General features: G+C 41.0%; 1 protein-coding gene across 1 annotated transcript in view; it reads left to right on the top strand.

Moving 5' to 3' along the window:
* The window catches only part of atp10a (ATPase phospholipid transporting 10A), a 49900-nt gene extending 23770 nt beyond the window's left edge, over nt 1–26130 (top strand). The window contains exons 11-21 of the mRNA XM_014981762.2: nt 4372–4475; nt 4835–4961; nt 5881–6065; nt 7302–7653; nt 10342–10418; nt 12027–12152; nt 12252–12452; nt 13440–13520; nt 13639–13743; nt 20622–20809; nt 20989–26130. Coding sequence (XP_014837248.1) covers nt 4372–4475; nt 4835–4961; nt 5881–6065; nt 7302–7653; nt 10342–10418; nt 12027–12152; nt 12252–12452; nt 13440–13520; nt 13639–13743; nt 20622–20809; nt 20989–21562 — 2120 coding nt within the window. The 3' untranslated portion in view covers nt 21563–26130. The remainder of the gene's footprint in view (nt 1–4371; nt 4476–4834; nt 4962–5880; nt 6066–7301; nt 7654–10341; nt 10419–12026; nt 12153–12251; nt 12453–13439; nt 13521–13638; nt 13744–20621; nt 20810–20988) is intronic.
* Nucleotides 26131–27012: the final 882 nt, after the last annotated feature.

Below are 27012 nucleotides of genomic sequence, written 5' to 3'. Positions count from 1 at the left end.
ATCTTGTCATGGCAACAGAAACCTCTTCATAACTCTATGTAGCTAAGCTTAGGAAAAATGTTCAAGGCTAGCATTAACCTTTCCCCTTAGACACTTTGTAGAATATCATGAAAAGAGAAGATAAATTAAAGTGAAATTGGTTAAAAACTCTTATCTCTTATTCCCTTGCTTTAAATGGGACTTATTATTCAAAATCAACTTTTTTGTAGTCCACAAATACTTTTTGTTGTGAACTCTGTAGGAGTGCAGAAAAGTTGCATTTAGTCTCTTGGTTCTTTGTAAACATTCTTATATTCTGTTTGGTTCATATTTTTCAATCCGTTCAGTTTTCTCTCTTCCTATCAAGTTTCTTTGGGGGGTTTGGTACGTCTCAGTATTTACCATGGCAAACACTGAGACATAAACAAAGTAATGACAGTTGGTTAACAAATTTTGTGAATTGGCCTTTTTATTTTTCTTGCAGTGACTTTGTAGTTGAAGGAGGCTGAATAAGTCAAAATGTTTGGTTGCTGTGTGTGTTGGCCTTCACAATTCGTCGCACCGTCCCCAGGCATCAGAACCTCTGCTGAGTAGCAGTTAATATTGGATCGCTTTAATAACATCGACTGACTTTGGGACTTGCTTATATAAAAGACATAAAAGACATCTGTGCCTCTCGTCTTGTTCATACTTACCTGTACAATAATCAGAGAAAATATTTTGAGAGAGAGACTGTGCTGCAGTTTAATCCCCCTGCTTGTCTGTGTTACATTTAACTCATTTGGAGACTCCCTCCATGCTGCAACGCCAGGCACATTAGCATAAAACTAAGGAACAAAACAAGAGTTTTGGTGATTAAAGTGTTTACCTTTTAATGTATTTAAACTCAAGTTTAAAGTGAGGGAAGTGTAATTTCAACAACAGATCATTACAAAAGTAGATGAGAAGTTAGTCATGTAAAATCCTATCGACTCTCCTGAACAGAAAGCGGTCCTGTTCAACTCTGAACACTGCAGTGAAAGTAGGAGTACTGTGCTCCGTATTATGGCTGCAAAATATGACTATAACAAGACAATAATAAGTTACTTTTATCCAGAGAGCTACAACAATTTAGTGTTAGTTGAATTTTATTATCTGCTATTTTGGCTCAACTCTTGACTAATGTTTGTACACTTTGGCATTTTTCTTTCCTTTTTTTTTGGCTTTTATGATTCATTTGTTTGTCTTGTTTTATATTTTTCTTATGTTTTGTGTGTTTTCTTCATCCTAATAATTTAATACAAAGCAACCTGTGCACCACTTTTCCTTGGCCTCCTGTTAGTTAATTCCTGCTATTAAGTTATTTTTACTGTTCATTAGTAGCAGGAAGTTCCAGCTTCACAGAAAAATGAGTCCCCAGATATGTTATCCTCCTGTCCTGAGTGTAGGTGGACACTCCTGTTTCACATGTTTTTAGACTGGCATCCCCACATTCGCTCAGATAAGGCTGGATTACAAAATAATTACTCAACTCAGCTTCCATTATGAGAAGAATGCAACTCTTTGGAATGAACGCTATGTGGTTTGTTTATCACTTTAGGGGCATTTATGCAGTTTTCTCTGTGAAATCCAGCAGAGTGGTGAGATTTTGGCTTCATTCTCCCTCCTTTAACAGATTTAATGGTTAATAGGTTGGGTTCATGCAGGTTGGGTTTCACCATAACGCTGATCTGTGTAGTGATAGCTTTGATGAGGCTGTTATTTAGTGTTAGTCAAATACCATCGCACATGGAGGCGCTGAATGTGGTCTGAAGTCCCTTGAGCCTTGAGAAATTGCAGCACGACTTGCGACGAAACTCCAGTTTCACCACTGCTGCATGGTCTTGTGTTAGAAACTCATATTTTCTGTAAATATTGTGCTTTAAAATGATAATAAATATGAAAAAAAGAACTTTAATCTTTATGTCCAGGTTGACCTTGGTACACAGTGCCTTGCGAAGGTATTCATACAGACTTTTCTCATTTTCTTATTAATGTTATAACTGCATAGTGTATTTTATTGATATTTTATACTCTTCACCCCCAAACAAATCCAGTTTGTTACTTCCACATGTGGTACTAAATCTATCGATCTGATCGTTTTCATAGCGCCTGCAGTCTGAACGGTCACATCACATTTCGTCCCAACTTTTAGGTCGTTCTGCACCAACCATAAACATTGGTCAACAGGCATACCAATGTTTATGTTTGTGATAAATTGTCCCACAACTTATTGCAATAAATGATATTGTTGTTTTGAGACCATTTAATTAATATAGTAGTGTGACGGAGGAGCCGTCATGAGCTTGGACTTAATTATAAGTCCGTGTCAACTTGCGAGCACACCCGCACACACATGCACACAATCGCTAACTAACTTCTGTTGCAGCTTAAACTGACGCGGTTCATCGTGGGTGCACACGCGGTGTTCCTGCTTCAGTTAGCATATCCATCCTAACCTGTTTTCACTTCCAAACATTTTCCCGGTTTTGTTTTCAAGCAGGGTTATTTCCGGATTGTGGCGCCCCAGGAGGGAGTCATGTGATGACGTAATGATGTCCTGAGTACTGAGTGTTTTCTATTAAATTGAGTATGGTATTTTTGATTACAAGTTTTTTTTTTCTTTATTATTATTATTATTATTTTGTATCCTTTAAGAGTTTACTTGAGTTATAAGTAATTGTTTGTTTTTTGTTTGCTTGTTTGGTCTTTCTGTGGGCGGAGCCTGTGGCTTTAAAAGCAGGGCTCTGCGCCACAGGGAGGCAGTCTGTGGCTAGTGAAGGTGATGGACTCTTACACTGAAGGTACTGCTGTTTGTCTCATTTTAACCTGCCTTGGACGTCCTTGTATATATTCTGCACCTGCCATCTTTGTCCACCTGAAGAAAAGCTAAATAAATTTCACTAAAGTGATCTCTGGCCTTGGGCAGTCATTTTTTTGTTTGTCCAAGTCATAAGAGAACCCTGTTGCAAGTAGTAATAACGGTGTAATAATGGCAACACATTCTCAAGGATCAATAAAGTTTAAATACTGGTACTGGAAATATCCGAAATAAATAAAGAAAACGGCAAAATGAATTTTACAGTCTGTGTGAACAATTATCTTTCAAAGAAAGGGATAGTTGAGACCAAAGCACCAGACTGAAGACTTTTATCACTCAGTTGTTGGTAAAAAGAGAGAGAAAAGAGAAAAACGATAAATCAAGCAAATGCAAATTAATGAGTTTCTTTTAGGGCTGCACAGTGGCGCATTTGGTAGAGCTGTTGCCTGGCAGCAAGAAGGTTTTGGGTTCAATTGCCCCCTGGGGTCTTTCTGCATGGAGTTTGCATGCTCTCCCTGTGCATGGTGGGTTCAATCCAGGTACTCCGGCTTCCCCCCTCAGTCCAAAAACTGTCAGGTTAATTGTCCCTAGGTGTGAGTGTGTGTGTGTGTACACTGGAATTGGAAGATATTTTAAACATCCAAAATAAAACAACAACCAAAAGCAATAAAGAAAACGGAAGTAAAAACCACACATAACTATAAATAAGATGGATTATGAAATTCTCCATCAGAATATATGAATCAAGATGGAAATTATCGAGCTCATCTTAATTTGTCGTGATTAATTTCTTATTGCAACACTTTTGTTTGTACAATATTTTAAAACCCATCGTTTCTCCTTCCACTTCATGGCTGTGGTGCTCGTCATGACCTGTCTGCGTTCAGTCGCCATCACACGCATTAATGCACTGGGGTCGTCCTGTAGCTGGTCACCTAAAGGACCGGAGGTTTTTGCCGAGCCGATCCAGCAGAAAGGGAAGCGCTTTCCTGGCGTTTGAAGCCTGAGGCCGCCGCCAGGATGCAGCTCATTTGTTCCTTTAGGTAAAAATAATTTGCTGCGGCAGTTTGTGCGAGGTCGTCGCAGCCAAGCTGGGCTGTTATTAGTGAGATTGTATGGCTGGCAGTCAGAGTGCTGGCTGGTGCATCTGTGTCAGGAGAGCCATAAAGCCAATCTGTTGGTGTGCCGTTCCCTCTGGCCAAGATGCGGCGCCGCAGAGTCACGTCGGCTACGCTCCGTTACCAAACATAAGACCCAACATCCTCAGCAAACTGCACATGCTTGTATTAAACCAATTATGTAACGCGGCTGAAACAGGATGGTTTTATTTTTGTGATTCGAATAACTTCTGCCACCAAGCTGTCTGCTTGATGAGACTGTGACGTTTTTGTGAAAAACATTGAGATGCATGGTTACTGTAGGTGTGAGCACAGATGGTGCTCATGTTTCTGTTAACATCTCAGCTAAATTTCCCCTCCCAGAGCAAAGAGTATTTGATCTTTTCAAACCAATTCTTTCTGTTGTCTTTTTTATTTTATTTTTTTTTTTTTAAGGCAACACCAAAGGAAAGCGTCAGAAAAAGATTTTCTGCCGGACGCAGAACTACCTGAACCTGTACGCCGCAGACGGCCTTCGCACACTCTGCATTGCCAAAAAGGTAAGCGACAGGGTTGTGCGTCTCGCTGGATTCTGGGTAGGCTGTGTTCGTAGTCCGGCACAGATGACTGCGCGGGCCAGCCCTTCCAAACGGGACATGCTTCATGACTCAGCTGCAATCTGTGCCTCGTTCCCAGGCTGCTAATTTATGCTTTCACAGGCCGGGCTCCGTGTATTCCTTGCTTGTGCACAGCCTGTCACCAAAGCCGAGTGATGAAACACCTTGTCAAGGTTTCACATTCTGCTGTGCAGGAATCACAGCAGTGATGTTCCGTTTTTACACAAGAAACAGAAAAGCAGTGATTCTTTAGCTGTGTGTGTGTTTGAGTGTAACCTTCTGGTGTGTTTTGTGTGTGTCAGACTTTGAGTAAAGAGGAATACGCCCGCTGGCTGCAGCGCCACCTGGAGGCCGAGACGGCCATCCAGGGAAGAGAGGAGCTGCTCTTTGAGTCGGCGTTGAGGCTGGAGACAAACCTCCACCTTTTAGGTTTGTTGGGTCACTTTTCAGTTTCAGAACGACTTCCTTCATTTTTAGACCAGAAAAAAACGTCATTCTTCTGGAGAAGTGTGGAGTTTGGTTTCGGTATTTTCTAGATGTGGATAAGTTTGGAAAAATAAACCCCTTTTGTCTCAAATGTTGTGTCCTTTCCATCTTTTCTTTGTGTTCTTTGTGTTATGTCCTACCTTCTATCACTCCTTTGTTCCCGTCTTCCTCCTCTCCTTTCTCTTCCTTCCTTTTCATGCTCCTCCATCGTTTCTTCCTTGTGTGCTTCCCTCTATGCTTCCTTTCTTTTATGTAATCTTCCTTATGTTCTTTTCTCTGTTGTGCTCTTCCTCCTTTTCTTCCTGCCTCATGTCTTTCTTTATTTTCCTACTTCCTGGTTTTCTTTGACTCATGTCCTTTCACACTCCTTAAGTTTATCCTTAATTTCCTGGATCTTTTGTTTGTCTTTCTTCCTTCCTTCCTTCCTGCTCCTTTGTATCCATTATTCCTAGGATCCTTCTCTTTCTTTCTTCTGTCATTTCTTCTGTGTTTTTTATTCCTTCCTTTCTTGTCCCTTTTTCATTTTTATCATAAATCCTTTGTTTTTTCCGTATGCCCTGTATTCTTTCCTGTCCTTTCTTCCTTGTCATTCTTGTCCTTCCTTGTGTGCTTTCTCTCTTAATTTCTTTTTTCCGTTCATTCTTTTTCTTCTTTTTTCTTTCCCCGTTGTTCACACTTTCTTTGTCTCTTTCTCTTTTTCCCTCTTTCTTTGTGTCTTTGTTCCTGTCTAATAACATAAATGACAGAGAATTGTGGGAAGTTGAGTCTGGAAAAGTGTGAAACATGTCGATGAGAAACGTGTCTGTGTAATACTGGCGGTTGTGCAGCATTGTTGCAGACGCTGACATGCATCTGTCCACAGGAGCGACTGGTGTTGAGGATCGGCTGCAGGACGGCGTCCCAGAAACAATAGCTACGCTGCGGAAAGCCGGCCTGCAGATCTGGGTCTTGACTGGTGACAAACAGGAAACGGCAGTCAACATTGCCTACGCCTGCAAGCTGCTGGACCCCGATGAGGAGATTATAACGCTGAACGCCGACTCCCAGGTGGGCCGCAGCACCCAAAAGCTCACCCTGTTTACCTAATCAATGCCACATGCTGAATAATCAATATATTAATCATGTACAAACCAAACATTAACGTAGGCTTCAGACAATTCAGAGTCAAGGCGTACTGTGGTTTTACACAGCTACGGTTTCAAGACTGCTAAAATCCTCCATCATACCGTTGCTATGGTGTCGAAGCCTTTTCATGAGAAGCCAGAGGAAGTGAGAGAGTTTCCTGCTGCTGACTGAAGCAACAAAGGCACTTATATTTTCCTTCACTTCTAGAAAAGGCCTACACTGATCAAACCAGGACTAAAACAGTTAATCGACTTAATTTTGATTAATCATTTTTGAAACAATCAACCTATTTAGTAATTGATTAATCATTAACTGGAGTATGCAGACTCAAAAATGTAATTTTCAGAAAAAAAGAACATAGTTGGAGCAGTAATGGAGACAAAACATAGATACATTTTCCATTCAAGACTCAAACTTCTTTGTCAGTAAATAGTTTACCCAGAACTCCTCAGGTTGCATTTTTATCTGGTTCAAATTCTGTAAATAAAATCCATTAAACACCCTTTTGCTGTGTAATTACTTATCGGTTAATCACCAGATCAGCTCTACGCTGTATTGATGTTAAGTCGTGAAGAAAGGACTATGATTTTCACATGTTGTTAGTCGTTTTCTTAGTTTGTTTTTGTTTTAGCTGCAGATGCATCATTTGCTACAAATGATGAAGCATTCTCTAATGGAGTACAGTTGCTGCATTTTGGATAACAAAATGCTTCTATTTAAAAATAGAATTGAATTATTTGCAGCTTTTAATGTATTTTTAATATTGTTTAGAGGGAGGCTTAAATGAAAAATTTGCAGAATGCACCAATTTATCATATTAATCGTTCAAATAATTGTCTAAAGATTGACTACTAAAATAATCAGACATAGCATTACGACTGCCTTGTATGTGGTGTGTGGGTCCTGCAGTTGCTGCTAAAGCAGCGCTGAGCTGTCAAATGACGGACTCTACTAGACCTGTGAAGTTGTGCTCTGCCAGCTTACCTTCTTCTCTTAACGCATCCTGGTGCCAGGAGTTTTCCAGAAAAGATGATTTGATTTGTTGGAATCCGTTGCTGCTAAGGCATGTGGTTTCCAGATGCAAAGCTGCTCATGCGGTTTAGACATCGGCGTGTTGGTGCTGACCTCTACCTGACCCCGTACTTCTGTCTAATCCAGGAGGACTGCGCTGTGTTGCTGGAGGAAAGTTTATGTTACATCCAGTCCAAATTCCTCTGCAACTCCAGAGACCCGTCCACCAAGACCTTCCTGAGTAACATAGCGCACTTTGAGATTTACCCATCATCCTCCCTTTCCTCCTCCCAAACCGCTCACTTCATGGTGCACCGGCTGGGCTTGGTAATTGATGGGCGGACCTTGGCCTACGCCCTGGACAAGAGCCTGGAGGATAAGTTCCTGGCGATCGCTCGGAGCTGCCGCTCGGTGCTATGCTGCCGGTCCACACCGCTGCAGAAGAGCATGGTGGTCAAACTGGTGCGGAACAAGCTGAAAGTCATGACTCTGGCCATAGGTGAGCACCGAGTGAATGATGGAGTGTGACAGAAGTTCAGATTTCAGTGTTGCCAGGTTTTGCTTGAATCCGATGGCCCAGCAGTTTTCCTGAAACCTAAAAATTGCTCTAAGTAGAACAGAAGCAAAATGTTTACAGTCCTACTGGGGTGTATTAAACACGGTTCCTAAGAAGTCAGGAATCCAAATATTTTTCCATTCTTCCTCTAAATTTTCAGATTTTATTTTTTGTCCCATGTTATAAAAGTTTGAGTGGCTGGAGAGATGCATCTTTCTGGCCATCCAGCCGTCAAACTAGGAATATAAGGTAGAAACTATAGAAATTGGGTCTACGACAGAGATCTGTAGTCTATCGGCTAACCGCGGTAATGCTTGTTGATAACATAATCATTTGGCATCAAAACAGAGAAAGCAGCGTGGCTGAAAGCACAAAGGAAGAGCTCAGTGAAAAGTCAGGTGCAAAAACATCAATTATCCGGACCTGGTTCAGGTTTAGCCTCCGGCAGTCTTTACGTGATGCTCAGGAGGAGTGCGGCGAATGTCACGGTCCGACAGCGGAGTAGTGGGGTGACACGGTGACGGTCTGACGGTCTTTCCGAAACCACACCAAAAAAACACAAACCTTGTAAAAGCGCACAGTGCAACCAATCCAGACCGAACTGAGATTAGAGAGCCGCTTCCAATGCTTTGGTTTGAAATCTAGTAACTTGAAACCTAACCCTCGTCTGATGACATACGTTTATTTAGAACCCAAAAATGTTTTTCTGTAACTTCTCCTGAAGGTACTGTCAAAATAAATTGAATCATTATTGCAGTTTTAATGTTTGTAAAGGAATGCTATACATAGTTGGCTCTGCATTTCAAATTCAGCTTGCTAATAAAGAAATTGCCCATTCAGATGAATTACTCTCTGCCTTTTATGCCTTTGCTTAAGAATAAACCTTAAGGACAGAGATGCTGTTTTCATCATCGCAATATTTGAAAATAATATAACAAATGAACGTTGTCCTAATGCAGCTGTAATCAGAATGGTCATGACCTTTTTGTAATTGGATTGCTTCAGGCTTGTAATTTTTTTTTTTTTTTTTTGCTTTAATCATTATCAGCTGTGATTATACCTGCTGTGGTATCTGGGTCATTAAAAATAACGACCAACATTATTGAAATCGAGCAGCGTTCCTCGGGTGCGGGTACAGCTTGAAGTCGGGGCAGGAAATGATTCTGTTGAATTTAATGTTTTCTTGAAATTGTTGCCTTTTAAAATCCACGCTGAGCAGCTTGTTGTTTTGGACGTTTGGATTTAAGTGGCGTAACCGGCTGCGCTGACATGCAGGAGGGATCAGAATCCTGCGTTGCGCCACATGTGGGGAAAATTTTGGTTTCATAAACACAAACCCTCCTGGGAGACTAGCTGTAGCCAAACAATCCAAAAACACGTTGGTGTCTGTCTGGCTGGGACTCATCATCAGATTGTTTTTTTTTTTTTATTACCATTCGTCTAGAACAGTGTTTCTCTACCCTGGTCCTCACCGCCCTCCTGCTCTGCATGTTTTAGATGTGCCTCTATTCCAGAGCAGCTGATTCAAATGATTGACCATCAAGTGCTGCAGAAGCCTGTTAATCACCCAGAGATACAATTCAGGTGTGTGGCAGAAGGAAAATACCTAAAACATGCAGGAGAGGGGGGCGGTGAGGACCAGGGTTGAGAAACACTGAGCTAGAAAGTTGAATTGTCAGTATGTTTCGTTACATCAAGCTTCAATCGTCCAATTCAATAAATCACACCAAACACAGCGACAGATTAATTAATCTGTTTGCTATCGACAAAGAATTGACGGGTTGGGTTGATGCCCCGAATTAAAGTCAGAACGGGGGGCAGTTTCTGTGGGATTAATCTGCAAAAACATAAAATTTTACCAAGTAAATTTAGACTAGTTTCTAGTGCAAATACACTTGAAATAAGTAACGTACAAGTTGCTTTTCAACATGATATACGTAGGAGCTTGTTTTAAGTCAATTATTTCTAAAATTGATGAAAAAGTACTTGTTCCATTGGTAGATTATCTAAGTTTTAACAAGACATTTTCCCTGTGATGTACGTGAAATAATCTCCCAGTGGAACTAGTGCTTTTTATCAATAATAAGGAATTTTTGTCTTAAACAAGCTCCTATATCTTGCTGAGAAGTTGCATGTAACTAGTCTTATTTCAAGTATAGGGAAATATTCGCACTAGAAACTAGACCCAAAACTCTTGGTAAGATTTCGTGTTTTTCTGAGGCCGTATCAAGCAGCTAATGCAAACATTCGTTAGAGTGGGCCGAAATGTTGTCTCCCTCTGCCCACTTTCGCTGCTCCCACTCCCACACCTGAAGGAACAAAAACAAATCGTTTTTCTCTCGGTAAAACAAAATCAAGACGTGCTTGTTAGTTCACCTCTAGCTACACGGGGACAGGAGAGAAACTATTATTCAGCACCACACTGCAAAAACAACAAAAAAAACTGCACCAACATAAATCTAATCTATCCTTCTCTGTACACTTGACCATCTGAGCATCATCTTATTTGATGACACAACTTTTTACTGCCTCCAGGCTGTCTGCTTCTCCCTTCTGACCAATTATATTTTCTGCATCTTTCCCGCTCTGAGGGACTGTTTTGTGTCTGTCTCCCCGACTCATTAATCACAGGTGACGGAGCTAATGATGTCAGCATGATCCAGGTAGCGGACGTCGGCGTGGGGATATCCGGACAGGAGGGCATGCAGGTAAAGGTGAAATAAGTCCACGGCAGATGGAGAAAGCAGCAGCATATGGGAGATCTTGTCAGAGGTGTGGAGGTAGGAAGAAAAGCAGGAGTGTTTTTTTTTTTTTTTTTTTTTTGCGTGTAGTTAAGGACGGGGCTATAAATAGAATTGCTTTTGTTGTGCCGAGTCAGGAGACTGAGTCCTGCATCCTGCAGAGAAGCAGCACAGCTTGCGAGTGCCTCTGTCAGATTCAGATCTAAGGTCTCTGAACATCTTTGCAGTTGGCAGTGAGGGTTTTAAAACGAAGGTTACGTCCTTCCTCTTGTGGTCGCATTCAGTGTAGCGTCCAGTTTCAGAACGGTTAACTCTCACTTAGAGTTAAGATCGGGCCTAAAAAATCCAACCCGACCCCGAATCCGACCCAACCCCACCAATTAACTATAATCATAGACCTGAGCCCAAAGTAAACCGGACATGTCGTTTTAATCACAATTTTACTGCTTCTGCAGGCTGTCATTTAAGCTAGCAGTGTAACTTCTCCCATCTTCCAGCTCCGTTTTGTCACTTGTTGTAACAGAGGGTGAGTCAAGTTCAAATCATCTGGGATGTGTGACTGATGGGAGCGGAGCAGGGCGGAACGGCATGTTCATGCATTGGCCTGCACCAGTCTGACTACACCGTGCTTACTGTCTTTAATTCCTCAACAGGTTGATTAACACATTCTTTCTCGTTTGGTTTTGTCTCTGCTGCATGTATAGCAGGTTTATTAAACGAGTCCAGCCATCCAGTAAGTAGTTGTGTCTCGACCCTGCCTGAATTTAGGTTGGGTTCAGACCTGGGCCATAAATCTAAACTCTCCTCTCACTCCAGCAGCAGAGGTTCCCAATTAACTTCCTGCAGAGCCTTCGGCCACATGCTGCTGCACAGCACGTCTGCTCGCTCCTCTGTATCCTGACGTTAGCTGAACTTCTGGCTGAACTGGACTTTTATTGAATTAGGCCAGTCACTTTAAAAGGTCTGAATATTTATGCAACCACTTTTTTATGTTTTAGATTCTTAATTGTCATTATTTTTGCAGAAATTAATTGGTCTAGAAACTAGATCAAACAGCCATATGTTAGCCATGACTGATTTCTAAAAGCAAATTAAATGGGTAAACATCCAAGTGGATGAATATTTTTACCAGGTGCTGTACTTATTCTATAACTTCTGATGTACGTCGGCTACGCTTAGGGACAAAATGCCTCATTTTGTCTCATTTTTAATGTATGTTTAATACAGTAAACTCTGGATGTTCCAGCTCGTTTTGAGATGCTCGACCATATTTCCTGCATTAAGACCAGCATGCATTTACTTTATTGAAGCATAACCCAAACCAAACAATGTTTCTGCTGTTGACGGATAACCTCGAAGTGCAAGCGGTGTCGTTTGGGAGGGTTTTAGATGCCGATGGATGAGACTGACACTTCCCTACTGCTGCAGCAGGGGAATCCCAATAAGCACACAACTTGTTTAAGTGTTATTGCACCCATTAGAGATTGATTAAAAAGAAGCGGCTGAGTGGAGTAGGTCCAGATGTGTCGGTGAGCAGAGAGTCAATCTGGGCCGCCCGCCTCTGGTGTTTTGCAGGCGGTGATGGCGAGCGACTTTGCTCTTCCTCGTTTCCGGTATCTGCAGAAGCTCCTGCTGGTGCATGGACACTGGTGCTACTCTCGGCTGGCGAACATGATCCTGTACTACTTCTACAAGAATGCCGTAAGCCACTTTGTCTGCTGTGGGTTTTTTTTTACTTTTTACTTTGAACGAGGATCAAAGTTTCTGACATCCGTCTGTCCCATTGTCGTTTACCCGCAGATGCTTGTAACCATCGTCTTCTGGTATCAGTTCTACTGTGGCTTCTCTGGTTCAGCCATGATCGACCAGTGGTATCTCATCTTCTTCAACTTGATGTTCTCCGCCTTCCCTCAACTTATCACTGGTACTCTGGACAAAGACGTGTCGCAAGAGACGCTCCAGCAACTACCTCAGCTCTATATGAGCGGCCAGATCTCTGAGGTCCGCTCTGACGTTACACCACACCAGATCTGAGTTATTCACAGCTTCATAAGGGATTTTCACCCTGAGTTTTTCTCAAAGTTACTTGTAGAGTTTAGTATTTTTAGACAATTTACAATGTGATTTTTTTCCTTTAAACTTTAACATCCAAATACAAATGGTTCACAGCATTAAACATAATTTTCTATCCTCCCTTAATTATTTGTATTGCGTCAGAAGCGACATGCCAACGTGTGTGAGAAGCGTCACTATCAGTTTGCAACTGCTGTTTCCAATAAATAAGAAACGCAATTAAAATCATGTGATAAGTCATTAAAAGTCATGGCATTGACAGATGTAATGAGTTCCATGAGATATGTTCATAATTCGGCCATAACTATGGCGCTAATAATCTATCAGTCATCTGAGGAAACGTGGTTTTAAATCAGATGGTTAGAGATTTTAAATTCTAGGCTTTCTTTAGCTCCTCCATATAAGCAAGTAGCTTGGCTAGCATTAGTACCTATTAGTGTGAGTGTCGCCTAGCGATGTAGACTCTTACCTTAACTCTTTTTTTTACCACAAATTTATACTTGGTGAATAACGACAGGGAGGCTGGGTAATGCTACTCAGAAGGCCAACAACTGATCTTTCGAGAATAACCGAGCTATAAACCAGATTTCATTTTATTTTTCAGTTCAGTCATTGACTAGTAATTTCATATCCTATTCACAGTTTTTTTTATTAAATTGTTTGGTTTCATTTCTGTCCCCACGTTTGAACTTTAAGATTTTAAACGTCATCTCGCTGTTAGCCAACCTGGACAGCCTGGATTAGCAAACAGCGATTGTTTATCCTTTTAGTGCTGCAGCTAATGACTTTTTTTGGATTAAATTGATAAATCTATACAAGAACATTGGACATTTTCCTAAAGCAGAAGGCTACAGCAAAGCTGTCACTTCTGAGAGAGGAGCAGACTAACTGTGAATGCTGGGATTTATCTTGCAGGAATATAAGCCATACATGTTCTGGATGAACATGGTCGATGCCTTCTACCAAAGTCTGGTGTGCTTCTTCATCCCTTACTTTGTAAGTTTGGCTTTGTTTCCATCAGCTCGCGTCTCTCAGTGTTTCTGTTTGTTGTTGATTTTACTCAGTCATGGTTTCCTCTGTCCACACCCTGATCCTCCCACTAACCGCCCCTCAGGCCTACGCTGACTCAGACGTGGATCTGTTTACGTGGGGAACTCCCATCACAACCATAGCTCTGTTCACCATCCTGATGCATTTAGGGATCGAGACCAAAACCTGGGTAAGAGAAATGCCTTCACCTCCGGTGACCCTCCGTCTTCTGAGTCTTTTCAGCCATTTGCTCTTAGTCACATCCTTACTAGCATCCAGGTTTTATGTGAAAACGGATGTGAAACCAGAAATTCAATCAAAAAAGCCCAAGATTTCATAATTGTTCCTGATCCAGAGTCCTCCTGCCTTTTTATTCCACTCTCTTTCTGCTTTACCTTTAGCTTAATTCTCTTGGAATTATGTCAAACTGTCAGATTAAAGCCCCCCTTTAAAGGTATTTTAGGTGACGGCAGACAGCGCTCTTTTCACTTCCCCCGTACAATAGCTGTGAACCTGTAATTAATGGCCGTTTTTGTACTGGAGTCCAATTTAATGACCTGTTGTAATTACATACTGTCAGATCAGCCAGTGTGTTCAGCTGCAGCTCAGCAGCCGTGTGTGTGTGTGTGTGTGTGTGTGTGTGTGTGTGTGTGTGTGTGTGTGTGTGTGTGTGTGTGTGTGTGTGTGTGTGTGTGTGTGTGTGTGTGTGTGTGTGTGTGTGTGTGTGTGTGTGTGTGTGTGTGCGTGCGTGCGTGCGTGCGTGCGTGCGTGCGTGCGTGCGTGCGTGCGTGCGTGCGTGCGTGCGTGCGTGCGTGCGTGCGTGCGTGCGTGCGTGCGTGCGTGCGTGCGTGCGTGTGTCTACCTCCACCATGTGCTGCATGGTGACACGCACCTAATCGATTTATGTACAGAAAATGTACAGTGTTCCTTAGCAGCCATTTTTAATCTGTAAATGAGAAACAGATTAAATTATTGAGACAAGAGAGTGTTTTTAAATTTTGAAAAAGAGAAAATAAAACATCAAAATGTACTTCTGGCTACATTTTCTGTCTTTATGTAATTTATGTTGCTACACAGAGATAAAAGTGACATGCTAACATGTAAGCAAGAGTAGAAACTCTGAATGCAAATGTAATTTTAAATAAGCTTGTATTCTGAAAAATTATACTGGGGAACATGTTTCCTCATTAAAATATTTCCCACCAAAAAAAAGTCATTTTCAGCATAACATACTCCTTTATCTGGATTATTAACAATGATTAAGAGATGTGTATTTCTTCTTCTCTTCATTATTATTTTTATCATTAATAACAGTAATTAACAAAACCTGCATTTCACTTCCAGTATCCCAGGACGTTCTGCAATGGGTCCATAACCCAGCCCCCACATGTTTTGTTATTAATTGCATCCCATATTTCACTGCATTAGAAGCTGTGGCAGCGTTTGCATCACCGTCAGTGACTTCCTGTTTAAAATAAACCAGTTTTCAGGCCATTGCTGCACTGCAAAATGTTCTGAAAAGTGACACATTATGTTTGTTTAGAGTTATACTTCGTTAAAAAAAAAAAAAAAAGACAAAAAACTGTTTTTTCACAGTAATGCTCCTGCTTTGTTGCATTTATTTCCAACATTGCGTGGGAGTAGCAGCAACAGAAGAGCTTACAGGAAGTACACTCTTCTTCTACTCTTCACACACAAACAAATTCATCTTTGCACAACCGACGTCACATCTTAGTAGTTTTACTGAAGGAAATTTTTAGAGTGTTGCTTCTGTTTTTTTATACTCCCAAGTACCACATCAGAGCCCATCTCCACTTTTAGTTGGCATTACTCCCATGTCAGGTAAAGAATGAAAAATGACGAACCTAAAAAACAATTAGCATCTCCTTGTTGGTCTGAAAACTGAAACAAGAAACCTGCTCATTTAAGACAAACAACCCCAGCTACCAGCTAACTTATTTAATAACTAATTTACAGTTTCAGTCACTTCTGTTACTCCTTTGTTTTATTTGTATTACATGTCCACCCACTAGGGGCACTGTTATGCCAGGAGCATATGTTAAGGGTTTGTGTTCTTCTTCGGGGCTCTCGGTCTGGCTGTTCGGGAGATGCACATGGCGGAATAAAGTTGAGAAAAGAAACGAGTTATTTTTACTGACTAACATTGGTAGCAGAGGATGGTTAGTAACTACAGAGTTCCGCCAACGTTTGAGGAAGGAAAGCCTTACGAAAGCTGGAAGAATGAAGTCAACATTTGGACGAGAGTTACAGATTTGGAGTCGAAAAAGCAAGCGCTGGCTGTCGCCCTGGCCCTGTCTGGAAGAGCGCGGGACACGGCGATGGAAATTCCGGTAGATGATCTAAATAAAGACACTGGAATGACAACGTTGTTCGCTAAACTAGATGACTTGTTCTTAAAAGAGGAAAAGGACAGGATCTATGAAGCATACTCGGATTTTGACCGGATCATAAAAGAAGTTAACATGTCGATGGCGGACTATATTATTGATTTCGAGCAGCGTTACTCGCGGATGAAGAAATACAACATGGAGCTGCCTGACCCAGTTTTGGCTTTTAAGCTTTTGGACACCGCGTGTTTGGATATAACGGACAGACAGTTGGCTTTAACGGCATGCTCAGATGTAACATTTGCTTCAATGAAGTCCGCTTTGAAGAGAATATTTGGCGAAAAAAGAGGTGCGGCAGCAGAGGGCATTAGCCAGGAGTCCGTGTTTGCAGCGGAGCAACGGCGGCAAAAAGGCAAGTTCTGGCGGCAGAGTCCCCATCAGAAAACTTCACAGCTCAACACTCCGCAGCCCGGTACAAACCCGCTGGATAAGTACGGACGACGGTCAAAATGTGCAGTGTGCCAAAGTACTTTTCACTGGGTTAAAAACTGTCCGCACAAAGCTGATAGTGTTAAAATTGCTGATGATACAAAAGACGTGGAAGAGTGCAACTTAACTCTGTACACCAAAGAATCACCAACAGATGCAGAAATATTCATGACAGAATGTTTTGGCTCAGCAATAATAGACACTGCTTGCACTAGGACAGTTTGTGGACAAGAGTGGCTGGACAACTATAGTACTGTGTTGCAAAAGAAAAGTGTGAAGACTATGAAAGAGACAGAAACACAAAGTCACAGGCCCTTCAAGTTTGGAGATGGAAAAATCGTCTACTCCATAAAAAAGGTAAAGATACCTGCTAAAATCGGCAACACAAAGTGTAATATAGAAACTGAAGTAGTACCTGCTAACATCCCACTGCTGCTGAGTAAGACCTCATTGAAAAGGGCAGGGACTGTTTTGGACATGGAAAGGGACAGTGCAGTGATGTTCAACCAGCCTGTCAAACTGGACTTTACTAGTTCAGGTCATTACTGTGTAAACATTGTGGACAGTGAAAATAGAAGTTTCATTCACTCTGATAAGCTATTGCAAGCTAATGAGGAAGAAATACTGACGACAACAGACAAGATGAACACAAGTGAAAAGATGAAAGTTCTGGAGAAACTTCATAAACAGTTTGGACACGCATCTGCTGACAAAATACAGAGACTTTTGACTAATTCTGGCAACAAGGACACAGAATGTGACAGCCTGCTGAAAAACATCGTGAACCAGTGTGAAGTGTGTCAAAAATATTGTAAGACCAAACCAAAACCTGCTGTCGGCTTACCATTGGCATCTACATACAATGAAACTGTTGCTGTAGATCTGCACGAACTTGAACCTGGGGTTTGGTACCTACACATTATTGACCAGTTTACCCGTTTCAGTGCTGGTAGTGTCTTAACCACCAAGAGGTCTTCTGAAATAGTCAGACGTTTTATCCATGATTGGATCAGTGTGCATGGCCCACCACAAAAGTTGTTCAGTGACAATGGTGGTGAGTTCAATAACGAGGAAGTGAGAGACATGGCCGAGAACTTTAATATTGAAGTCAAGACAACACCTGCTTACAGTCCATGGAGCAATGGACTGTTGGAGCGCCACAATCAAACTCTGACAGAGATCCTGCTGAAAGTCAAAGCAAGTACTGGATGTGACTGGAGCACTGCCATGGACTGGGCCCTGATGGCAAAGAACTCTATGCAAAGTGTCCATGGATACAGCCCACATCAGCTGGTGTTCGGGCAGAATCCTAACCTGCCTTCTGTATTAATAGACAAAGCTCCAGCTCTAGAGGGCACCACCAAGAGTGAATGGGTTGCCAAGCACATTTCAGCCTTGCATGCTGCAAGAAAAGCTTTTACAGAAGCAGAATGTTCAGAAAGGATACGGAGAGCACTAAAGAAACAGATGCGGCCCATAGACGAGCGATATGAAACTGGAGACAAAGTCTTTTACAAAAGAGTGGATTGTCCAGAATGGAAAGGACCAGGAGTGGTGATTGGTCAAGATGGTGCAGTCGTTTTTGTTAGACACGGAGGCACCTGTGTCAGAGTCCATCAACTCAGATTGAGGAAAGTTACTCACGAGAATGAAGAACCTCAGATTACCTGCGATGAGAAAAACAATCGAGGACAACACACAGTGGACATCATTGAAGAGAATGTAGAAGGAGACACTATTGCAGTAAATCCTGAGAATCATCATTTGCCTGCTCCTGAAAATGCAGAGGCTGAGAGACTGCACTCTGGGAACACCATCATAAAGACAGGTCAAATTGTGACATTCAGAAATGCAGAGGGTGTCTCACAAAAAGCCAAAGTGTTGGGACGTGCAGGCAAAGCAACTGGGAAATACAAGAACTGGTTTAACTTGGAGCTGCTTGAGCCAGCAGAAGTGGCTGGCAACAGTGAGTCAGCTGACCTGTCACAGTTGGAGGATCTTCACATCCAGGCAGATGCTGAGGATACAGATATGCACGAGGATGTTTTTGTGAGTAAGGACATGTCGTTTGATGAAGCAAAGGAAAATGAAATAAAAAGCTGGAAACAGAACCAAGTGTTTGAGGAAATTGAGGACAAAGGACAAAAGTGTGTCTCCACTCGTTGGGTGTGCACTCTGAAAGAGACTGAAAATGGAATAATACCAAAAGCAAGACTTGTTGCACGAGGATTTGAGGAGCTACAAGTTTCTGACCTACAAAAGGACTCTCCAACCTGTGCCTCAGAGTCACTGAGACTCTTGGTGGCAGTTGTATGTCAAAAACAATGGGAACTTCACTCTATGGACATTAAATCTGCCTTTTTACAAGGAATGCAACTGTCCAGAGACATTTTCATCAAACCTCCTCGAGAGGCCAATAGCACAGGTGTGCTTTGGAAACTGAGAAAATGTGTGTATGGTTTAGCTGATGCTTCACTGTATTGGTATAACAGAGTAAAAAGCATCATGATTGAAGCAGGAGGCATCATGTCTAAGGTTGACCCTGCAGTTTTCTATTGGCTGGATGAGCGCAAAAATGTAACTGGTGTACTTGCTTGTCATGTTGATGATTTTATATGGGGTGGATCACACATGTTTTCAGAGTCAGTCATGCCTCACCTGAGGTCAAAGTTTAATGTCGGTCGTGAAGCACACAATAGCTTTTCCTATGTGGGTGTAGATCTTGTTACTCAAGGTGAGAAGGTACAAATACACCAAGAAACATACATTCAGCACCTGCAGTCCATACACCTCTCACCCTCACGAGCAGCAGAGTCAGCTTCACCTCTCACTGAGAAGGAAACAGAGCAGCTCAGATCTAAGATAGGCCAACTTCTGTGGGTGGCAAGACAGAGCAGGCCTGATGTCATGTTTGATGCTAGTAATTTAGCATCCCGTCTCAAACATGCTACAGTACAGACCATTAATGAAGCAAACAGAGTTGTGTGTAAGCTCAAGGCCAAGTCAGTTGAATTGAATTTTCAACACCTTGGGGATGACAGTAACTTAAAGATGGTTACATTCACTGATGCATCTTTTGGAAATCTTTCAGATGGAGGTACTCAAGGTGGGCACTTCATTGTTTTGATGGGTGACAACGGGCGGTTCTCTCCTATTGCATGGCAGTCAAAGAGAATTAAGAGAATTGTCAGAAGCACACTGGCAGGTGAAACACTCGCCATGTCTGAGGGGATTGATAATGCCATTTTTCTTTCCACACTCTTTTCTGAACTCAGTGCTGGTAGTACTGCTTGTCCTCCACCTATAATCTGTGTGACTGATAATTTCTCTCTTGTTGATGCACTTAAGTCAACTAAGTTTGTTGCAGAGAAAAGGTTACGCCTGGAAATCAGTTCAATTAAAGAACTGATGCAAACTAAGAAAGTTCATCAAGTGTTGTGGTCTCAAACAAAAGACCAACTTGCAGACTGTTTAACAAAGAAGGGAGCATCCGCAACCTCACTCCTTAGGGCTCTTTATGAAGGACTTTGGATTCTTCAATAAACTCAGTCATAAGATGTTTCACATTCTGTTACGTTGAGACTGTTCTGACAAAATCCTTAATGGCTGCGCTTTCTCATAAGCCCTGTTTTTGTTTGTTTTTTTTTGTTTGTTTTTTTTTTTTAAGAAAAGTGGGAGATTGTTACTCCTTTGTTTTATTTGTATTACATGTCCACCCACTAGGGGCACTGTTATGCCAGGAGCATATGTTAAGGGTTTGTGTTCTTCTTCGGGGCTCTCGGTCTGGCTGTTCGGGAGATGCACATGGCGGAATAAAGTTGAGAAAAGAAATGAGTTATTTTTACTGACTAACAACTTCGTCCAGTTTCAGTAAAATGTATTTTTTATTCTGTAGATAGTGTTTTTTAGCTTCTTTTTTTTTTTTTTAAGCCATTGTGTGGCTCACACACCCTGTTGGCAATCATACATACTCAATTAGATCACTGATGATGTCTGGTCTTAAAATCAATCTTTTAATTTGTTCTACCTTTTTTTCTAAGGAGTTATTCCACCTTTTAGTTCTAAATAAAGCTTTTAAAGTATGAATTGATTTTTGTCCTGATGCCTCTCCTCTGCTGACTTGGATTCTGATGAGACGGTGTGATTTTTAAAATATTTTTTTAATTGAGGCGTAATGATCCCCATTAGATGAGTAATTGTTTCTTCTCCTTACTGCCTCCCTTCTCTGCAGACCTGGATGAACTGGCTGTCGATAGCCTTCAGTGTAGCTTTATTCTTCACCGCCGCTCTGTTCTACAACGCCTCCTGTCCCACCTGCTACTCCCCCTCCAACTCCTACTGGACCATCCAGAGGCTGCTCCAGGACCCGCTCTTCTACCTGCTGTGCGCCATCACCCCCGTGCTGGCGCTGCTGCCTCGGTACGCTCTGGCTTCTGTTTCGCAGACATCTGAAAGCACAAGTAGTCTGAAATATTTATGATGCGTGCCGTGAAAACTATTTCTGCTATTGACTCCAGATGGTTTCGTTTATCCCGGCGTTCATCGCAGGAGCAGAGCCGAAGTGTGTCCTGACGTCTTGACTTGATTTTCTTTTCCAGATATTTCTACAGGGCGTGTCAAGGCACTCTGTTTCCAAGTGCGGCGCAGGCCGGGAGGCAGCTAGATAAGCTCCCTTCCGACACTCGTAGGAACGTCCTAGGGCTGAGCAGGTTCAAGATGAGGTCACTGCTGGGTGCCGGACCCAACTTCCTGTCGCTCAGCAAGCCCAAAGTTAGTCAGACGACCACGCCCGGCTCCAGTCAGGACAAACAGAGCCCCGTGAAGCAAACTCGTAAAGAGAAGGGCCAGAAAATCCAGTTGGTGCTTCCCCACTCGCACGCTCCGTCACACGCCACACACAGCCCTCGGCTCCCCGGCAAGCCAAAACCTCATTCCACCAAACACTTGGATGAGACCTTACCACCGCCAGGTCCGAGTTCACCCAGCCAGACAGCTTCCCCACCGCTGGTCAAACAGATGGTCAGCATCCACCTGAACCTGCCCCCCGACGGAGCGTCGCAGTGCGTTACGTACACACAGAGCTCAGAGGGAGGACTCCGCTCCGGCCGCATTGCCGAGCCGGCACACAGGACCGTCCCGGCGGCAGAACGGGCGCCGCACACTTCCTTATGATGTCTCACCGTACAACTCCTGGCAAAAGCTTAGGGGACCACTGGTCTGGTGGGGGGAGGCAGTCGGTCTGTTTTACTTTGTAAATGCTACAGATACACCCACAATTATTTCATTGAACTATTAACTTCAGAAACGTGCAAGTTGTGTTTAATAGAACTTTTTTTTTCTAGATGAAGTAGAGGGGAAAAAAAAGGATGGACTCCTCGATTATTGCATGAACCAAAAAAAAAAACTCACTTGGAAATAAATATATTTATTCTATATCTATAGTCTGTGATCCAGACTGTGCTTCAGTTATATTTTTATAGCGAAATTCCTATCTCAAATATTTAGTTAGTTTTTCTTTTTAACACATTGGCATTAAAATAAAAAAAAAAATTCTCATATCTCTTATGCTCACACACACACATATATATTTTAGCATGAGCTGACATTAGCTGTTTATCGTTGATTATTTTTATTAGTACTTTTAGGAAGAGAGTCAATGCCATGCTGCGGATTTGAGAAAAACCATCAAAAAAGATTTTAATATTTTAGGACAAACTCAGAATTATAACTTAGTTGCTATATTAGACTATCTTTAGCATCTTACATTAGCATTTAGCATTGAAAAAATGACTAAAATGGCAGTCTCCTTGTGTTTTAGAATCTAGATTCTTTAAATTTTTTAAAAGCTGCCAACATTTCTAAATTCCAACCTGTCATAAATAATTTTTCCTTCTTTCATTCTTTATTCTTCCGGACACCAAAATGGCAAACATCCGTTTTATGACATCATTAAATAATAGCTTTGCTTCATATCTGTATTTTTTATTTTTTTGGCTCCAAACGACTGACTGACCATCCTCACAGAGCAGTACATCCATACATTTTGGCAGGAGTTGTATGTTACTCATTCTCAATTTTGCACAATATATTTTTTTAATTGATTTTATTGTATTCTTTTTATACTATTTCTTTAAAACATATGCAGAAAGGTACTTTATTTAGTTTTTTCCATGTACAGTCAATGTAATTTTGCTTTAAAGATTTGGGAGAGGAAAGAACTGGAAAATCTAAAAAAATTCAGCTTCATTCCTGGGAAAGTTGTGACTTCTCAGAGACGCATCTCGTTGTGGATCAGGTTCCGTTGTGCAGCGACAGAACCAAGACGTTCCGCCGTCAGGTCAGCCTGTGGGGGCATTAAAACCTGGAACACACACCGCAGTGGCCTTGAATCCTCGCTGCAATGACTTCCAAAAACAGAAGTTTTAAGAGAAATCTCCTGCTTTTAGTTTGTTTATCCCAGATAGTGGCCACACCGCTGAACCACTTTGTCCATTTTGAAAGCAAAGCATCTTTATAGTTGGCATGTTGCACAGTAAATTACACTGAATTGTGATTTTTTTTTTTCCTCATCTGCATGTTCAAGATATAATTTTTCTCTTGTGAGAGTTCACAACAGATCTTTCATTCCAGTCTGTGTACATAGACTTTGCCAGGTGTTGTTCTCTGTGACTGTGCGTCTATATATTTTTTGGAGCTGAGAGGTTTTAGTTTAAAGAGTAAAAAGTCTAGAAGTGTTTTCATGTTACATTGCAGGAGAATCATTTTCAGTTGGGTTTTTTTTTTGTTTTTTTTTAGTTTGTTTTGTTTTTAATCCAACCTTTTAAATCCAGGACACACATTAAGTAGAGGAATAATTATTCCTTTTCTTTTTTCTATTTATCGAAAGACCAAATTTCATCCCATTTTCAGTGTGCTGGCTTCCCATTAGAGTTTAGTAACTACAACACAAACAGCTGGGTGGCATGTCGATGGCTTTGAATGGTTGTTATTTTGACCAGATGACGCCGAGGTACTGCCGTTTGCTCCCGTTCCACAGCGGTGACCTTTGGTGTTTAATTGACCTTGCCATCTTCGTCGCTGCGTGTGGTTGACAGGTAAACGTGGCTCCTCATCAAACAAGTGGCTTATAAAGAAACGACCCTCCTTCATGCTGTTAAAAGCCCAGAGATGCAGGAAGTCCTAATTTACCAATTAGACGTTGCTCGACGCTCTAATAAACGATGCCATCACGGCTCTAGAACCAACCACTCAACACCAGCATGAAAGGGAGGTGGATGAGACCTTCTTCAGACAGCACTTGTGTGTTTCAGATGACTTACCGGATATATATATATATATATATAAAACCACCTGGCTGATTTCAGTTAAAAGGAAAGTTTTTTGGGAGATTTTTTTAATGGAGCATTTAACATTCTCATCAAAAGCTCAGGAATTATGCAACTCCCATAGTTGTCTGTTTTAATCTGGAGTTTGGATTAAAAAGCCTATTTTTATTTATTTATTTTTTTGTTCTTACAAAAAAAAAACTTTTTTACCTCCTTAAACGCTCCTTTTGTCCTGGATACAAAAGCGAGAGTCTATGTTGGAGTTTGTCAGTGAAAATGTCTCTACACTATTGCTGCTCCAAGCCAGTAATTTGAATGCAAGACATTGCCAAGATACCGAGGCGCCGTCACTGCCACAAGGTAGCCATGTTGTCCAATGTCATTTGTTTTACTCTGACTTTCCAAATGTTGAGCTTTTAAATCTGGTTCAATAAGTTTGTTAGATGAAGCTGAGCTATTGAAGTGTTTCATTACCAGCAGTAACATGAAAAATTCAGAAGATATTAAAATGAGCATGTTTTTCATTTTAGCATGCAATTTATGAGCGTTTTGCTGTCATAACGAGAAATCTTACTTAAATGAGACACTTTCTTCGAAATTCATTCCCTAACTTACTAGCTAGCTATAATGAGAGCCAGCTGGTAGCAAGGAAATTGTCTTTTAAAGCTAAATTGTGTGTTTTTTTTGTTTTTTGTTTTTGTTTTTGTTGTTTTTTTTTTTATTTTGTTAAAAATCCATGCAACTATCTGGTTACTAATTTCAGTGTGAAGTAAACTACTAAGTTAACACTTTAGCACATTTAGCAAGCTTTGTAAGGGGTAAGAGGTTAGCTCTAAACCTGTGTTTATAGCTCATACAGATTTAGAGCATGCTGACCTGTGTAGCTCTAAACACACGTTAGCATCCAGTCTTTAGTGCTAAGCTAGCTGTTTTCTAGCTGCTAACTGGTACTCTGCAGGCAAGCAGAACGAAGTTCAAGCTAGCAATCAGTTTTCTTTGCAAAATGGATATTTTCAAGGGATAGCCAGGTCTTCAAAAACAGATTTCAACCACCAACATGGTATGAGAGTTTTGAAGCTGTATTTACTTTTGTTCTGCCCAACAAAAGTTTGCATTTACTGGTTAATGCAAACCAGTAGAACCTCCAAAGAGCCACTGCACTTCACCCAAAAATTGTCTGGTATTTAACAGCTGGAAAATCACATTTAGTTGCTTTGTTTTGTTTTTCACCAGGTGGGCTATATTAATTATTGGGATTTTGAGCCTCTGGGAGGCAGTTTTTCTTCCCAGTCTAAGCTAAGCTAAATTGACCTTTGTGGCTCTCTACTTTATTGTTAAAGCAAGTGTGCAGATAAAAAACTATTCGCTTGAAGCGCATCACGGAGCCAATTTGTTGCTCCTTAGCATGTTCTTACTTGCTAAGGGCCTTGTGAGAACTTCTATCACATGCTGGATTTTAACTAGCCAGGTGTGTTTCGCTGTAAACCAAATCCCCAGTGCTGAACCGTCTTTACAAACGAGTCTTTCAACATTTATATTTGCACTTTAAAGCATTTCATCAGACCTGTCGTTGAGAATTTCTGTTGCACATGTTTATTCACTCAATATTGCAATGCAATATGCAAAAAGAAATGGGAGGTATTACTTTGTTCAACTAAAACTATATATTTTTTAAAGTCTGTAGAAACTAATGGAAAACTGGCCAAACTGAACTTTTTACTGGGAAGCTTTGCATTTACCTTTAACTGTGTTAAATGCATTTTTTAAAGCAAACCTAATACCAAAATTGATTTATATCTATCTTGTTTTTCTTAGTAATAATAAGTGCCTTGACACTGGATAAGAAATTGCTGGATATGTTTGAGTAAATATGATTGAGCTTTTTATTTTGGGGGGTTTTGTACAGATATTTATGAGGATATGTGACATCTTTGCCCCCGACTCCCCCCGTCCCTCTTGTTTTCATTGCCTTTGCACACAAATTCCTTCTCTGGCATGTTGTTTAGTTTGAGACTCGTTGGTCTGTTTGCTGTGTTTCATCTGTTCAGTTCATCCTGTACCCTCCGTGTGCCTGAAAGAAGCTCCATCATGTTCTGCTGCATTCCATCGTGCTGATTTCCTCTTAATACAACATTGAGCTTTTGCGCAACAGATATCCATGAGTATATGTGGTGATTTGGGGGGGAAATCATCGACTTTTTGTCCTTTGTATTAATACCAAGTTCTGGTAAGTAAAACGTTGGTGAGGAATCCTGAATCGCTTCAACTCAGTAAAGAATGTGGAAAACTGCACAAGGTTCAGTTCCACAGTTTTATGTCAAGCTCATGTTGTTTTTAGTTTTCCAAATGTTCTGTATATGGCTGCTTGTGATCAAAATAAAACTGCAAGAATAAAGTATAATTTTTATGAAATTACTTTATTAGTGTAGATCTCTTTCTGTAGCAAAATGTAACCTTTTCACCAGGCTGCACACTTATTTTAGTGTGTTGTGTTTCTGTGATGATAAACCTGTCAAAATACATACCGAAGTCATTTCTTGTCAAAAGTGGGTTTGGGAAAAAAAAAAAAAAACTTTTGGAAAAAAAAAAAAAAAAGCAACTTAGGCCATTATTTTAGGAAGGTAATGATATTTAAGAACACAGTTTTGGATTATGGATTAAACATGTATAGCAGTGGAAAGTAATTGATGCTAAATTATACAATAATATAAAAAAATCCTGTCTTAGTGCAGGTGCTTCATAACAAATTCAATCATTTTCTTTTCTCATTGAATTATCAATTCTACTTTTAACAAGCCTGAGAATCAACCTGTGTCTTTGCACCGTAATCTAAAAGCCGAGTCTATCGTCCAGTGAAAAACCATTCAACTTTTAATGTATTTCATTAATGGGGCAGTATCATGTATATTCTGTTTTATAACGCAATCAAATAACTATGTTACCTTCAGTTACAAAAATGCTACATGGATGTCAAATATGACTTTTCCTTGAAACTGGGCCTCTGTCTTTAAAATTTCCTGCTCGACCTGAATCTATACCTTCAGGAAGTCATCACTGCATCTCCCCTTTAACCCTTTAATGGTTTTTGTTTTTCACTAAGAAGCTTGTTTAATGAGTTCAGGAGATTTTTTTTTCCAACAAGAGCTTTCAGAACTTATTCAGCTGCTTTCAAGACAATTTGAGGTTACATTTAGGTATGTAGAGGCTTAAAGGTCTATTGAGTTTTTGAATTCAGAAAAAAGGGCTTTAGTGGCAAAGGGTTATGTAGCGGCATAGACCAGCAGTTTATCAGCTGAA

This window comes from Poecilia mexicana, unplaced genomic scaffold, assembly GCF_051168715.1.
Source record: "Poecilia mexicana isolate PSO_F unplaced genomic scaffold, ASM5116871v1 scaffold_4, whole genome shotgun sequence".
NCBI classification, from domain to species: Eukaryota; Metazoa; Chordata; class Actinopteri; order Cyprinodontiformes; family Poeciliidae; genus Poecilia; species Poecilia mexicana.
The sequence above is the reverse complement of the archived record's forward strand: the minus strand, read 5'-3'. Positions and strand labels throughout refer to the sequence as shown.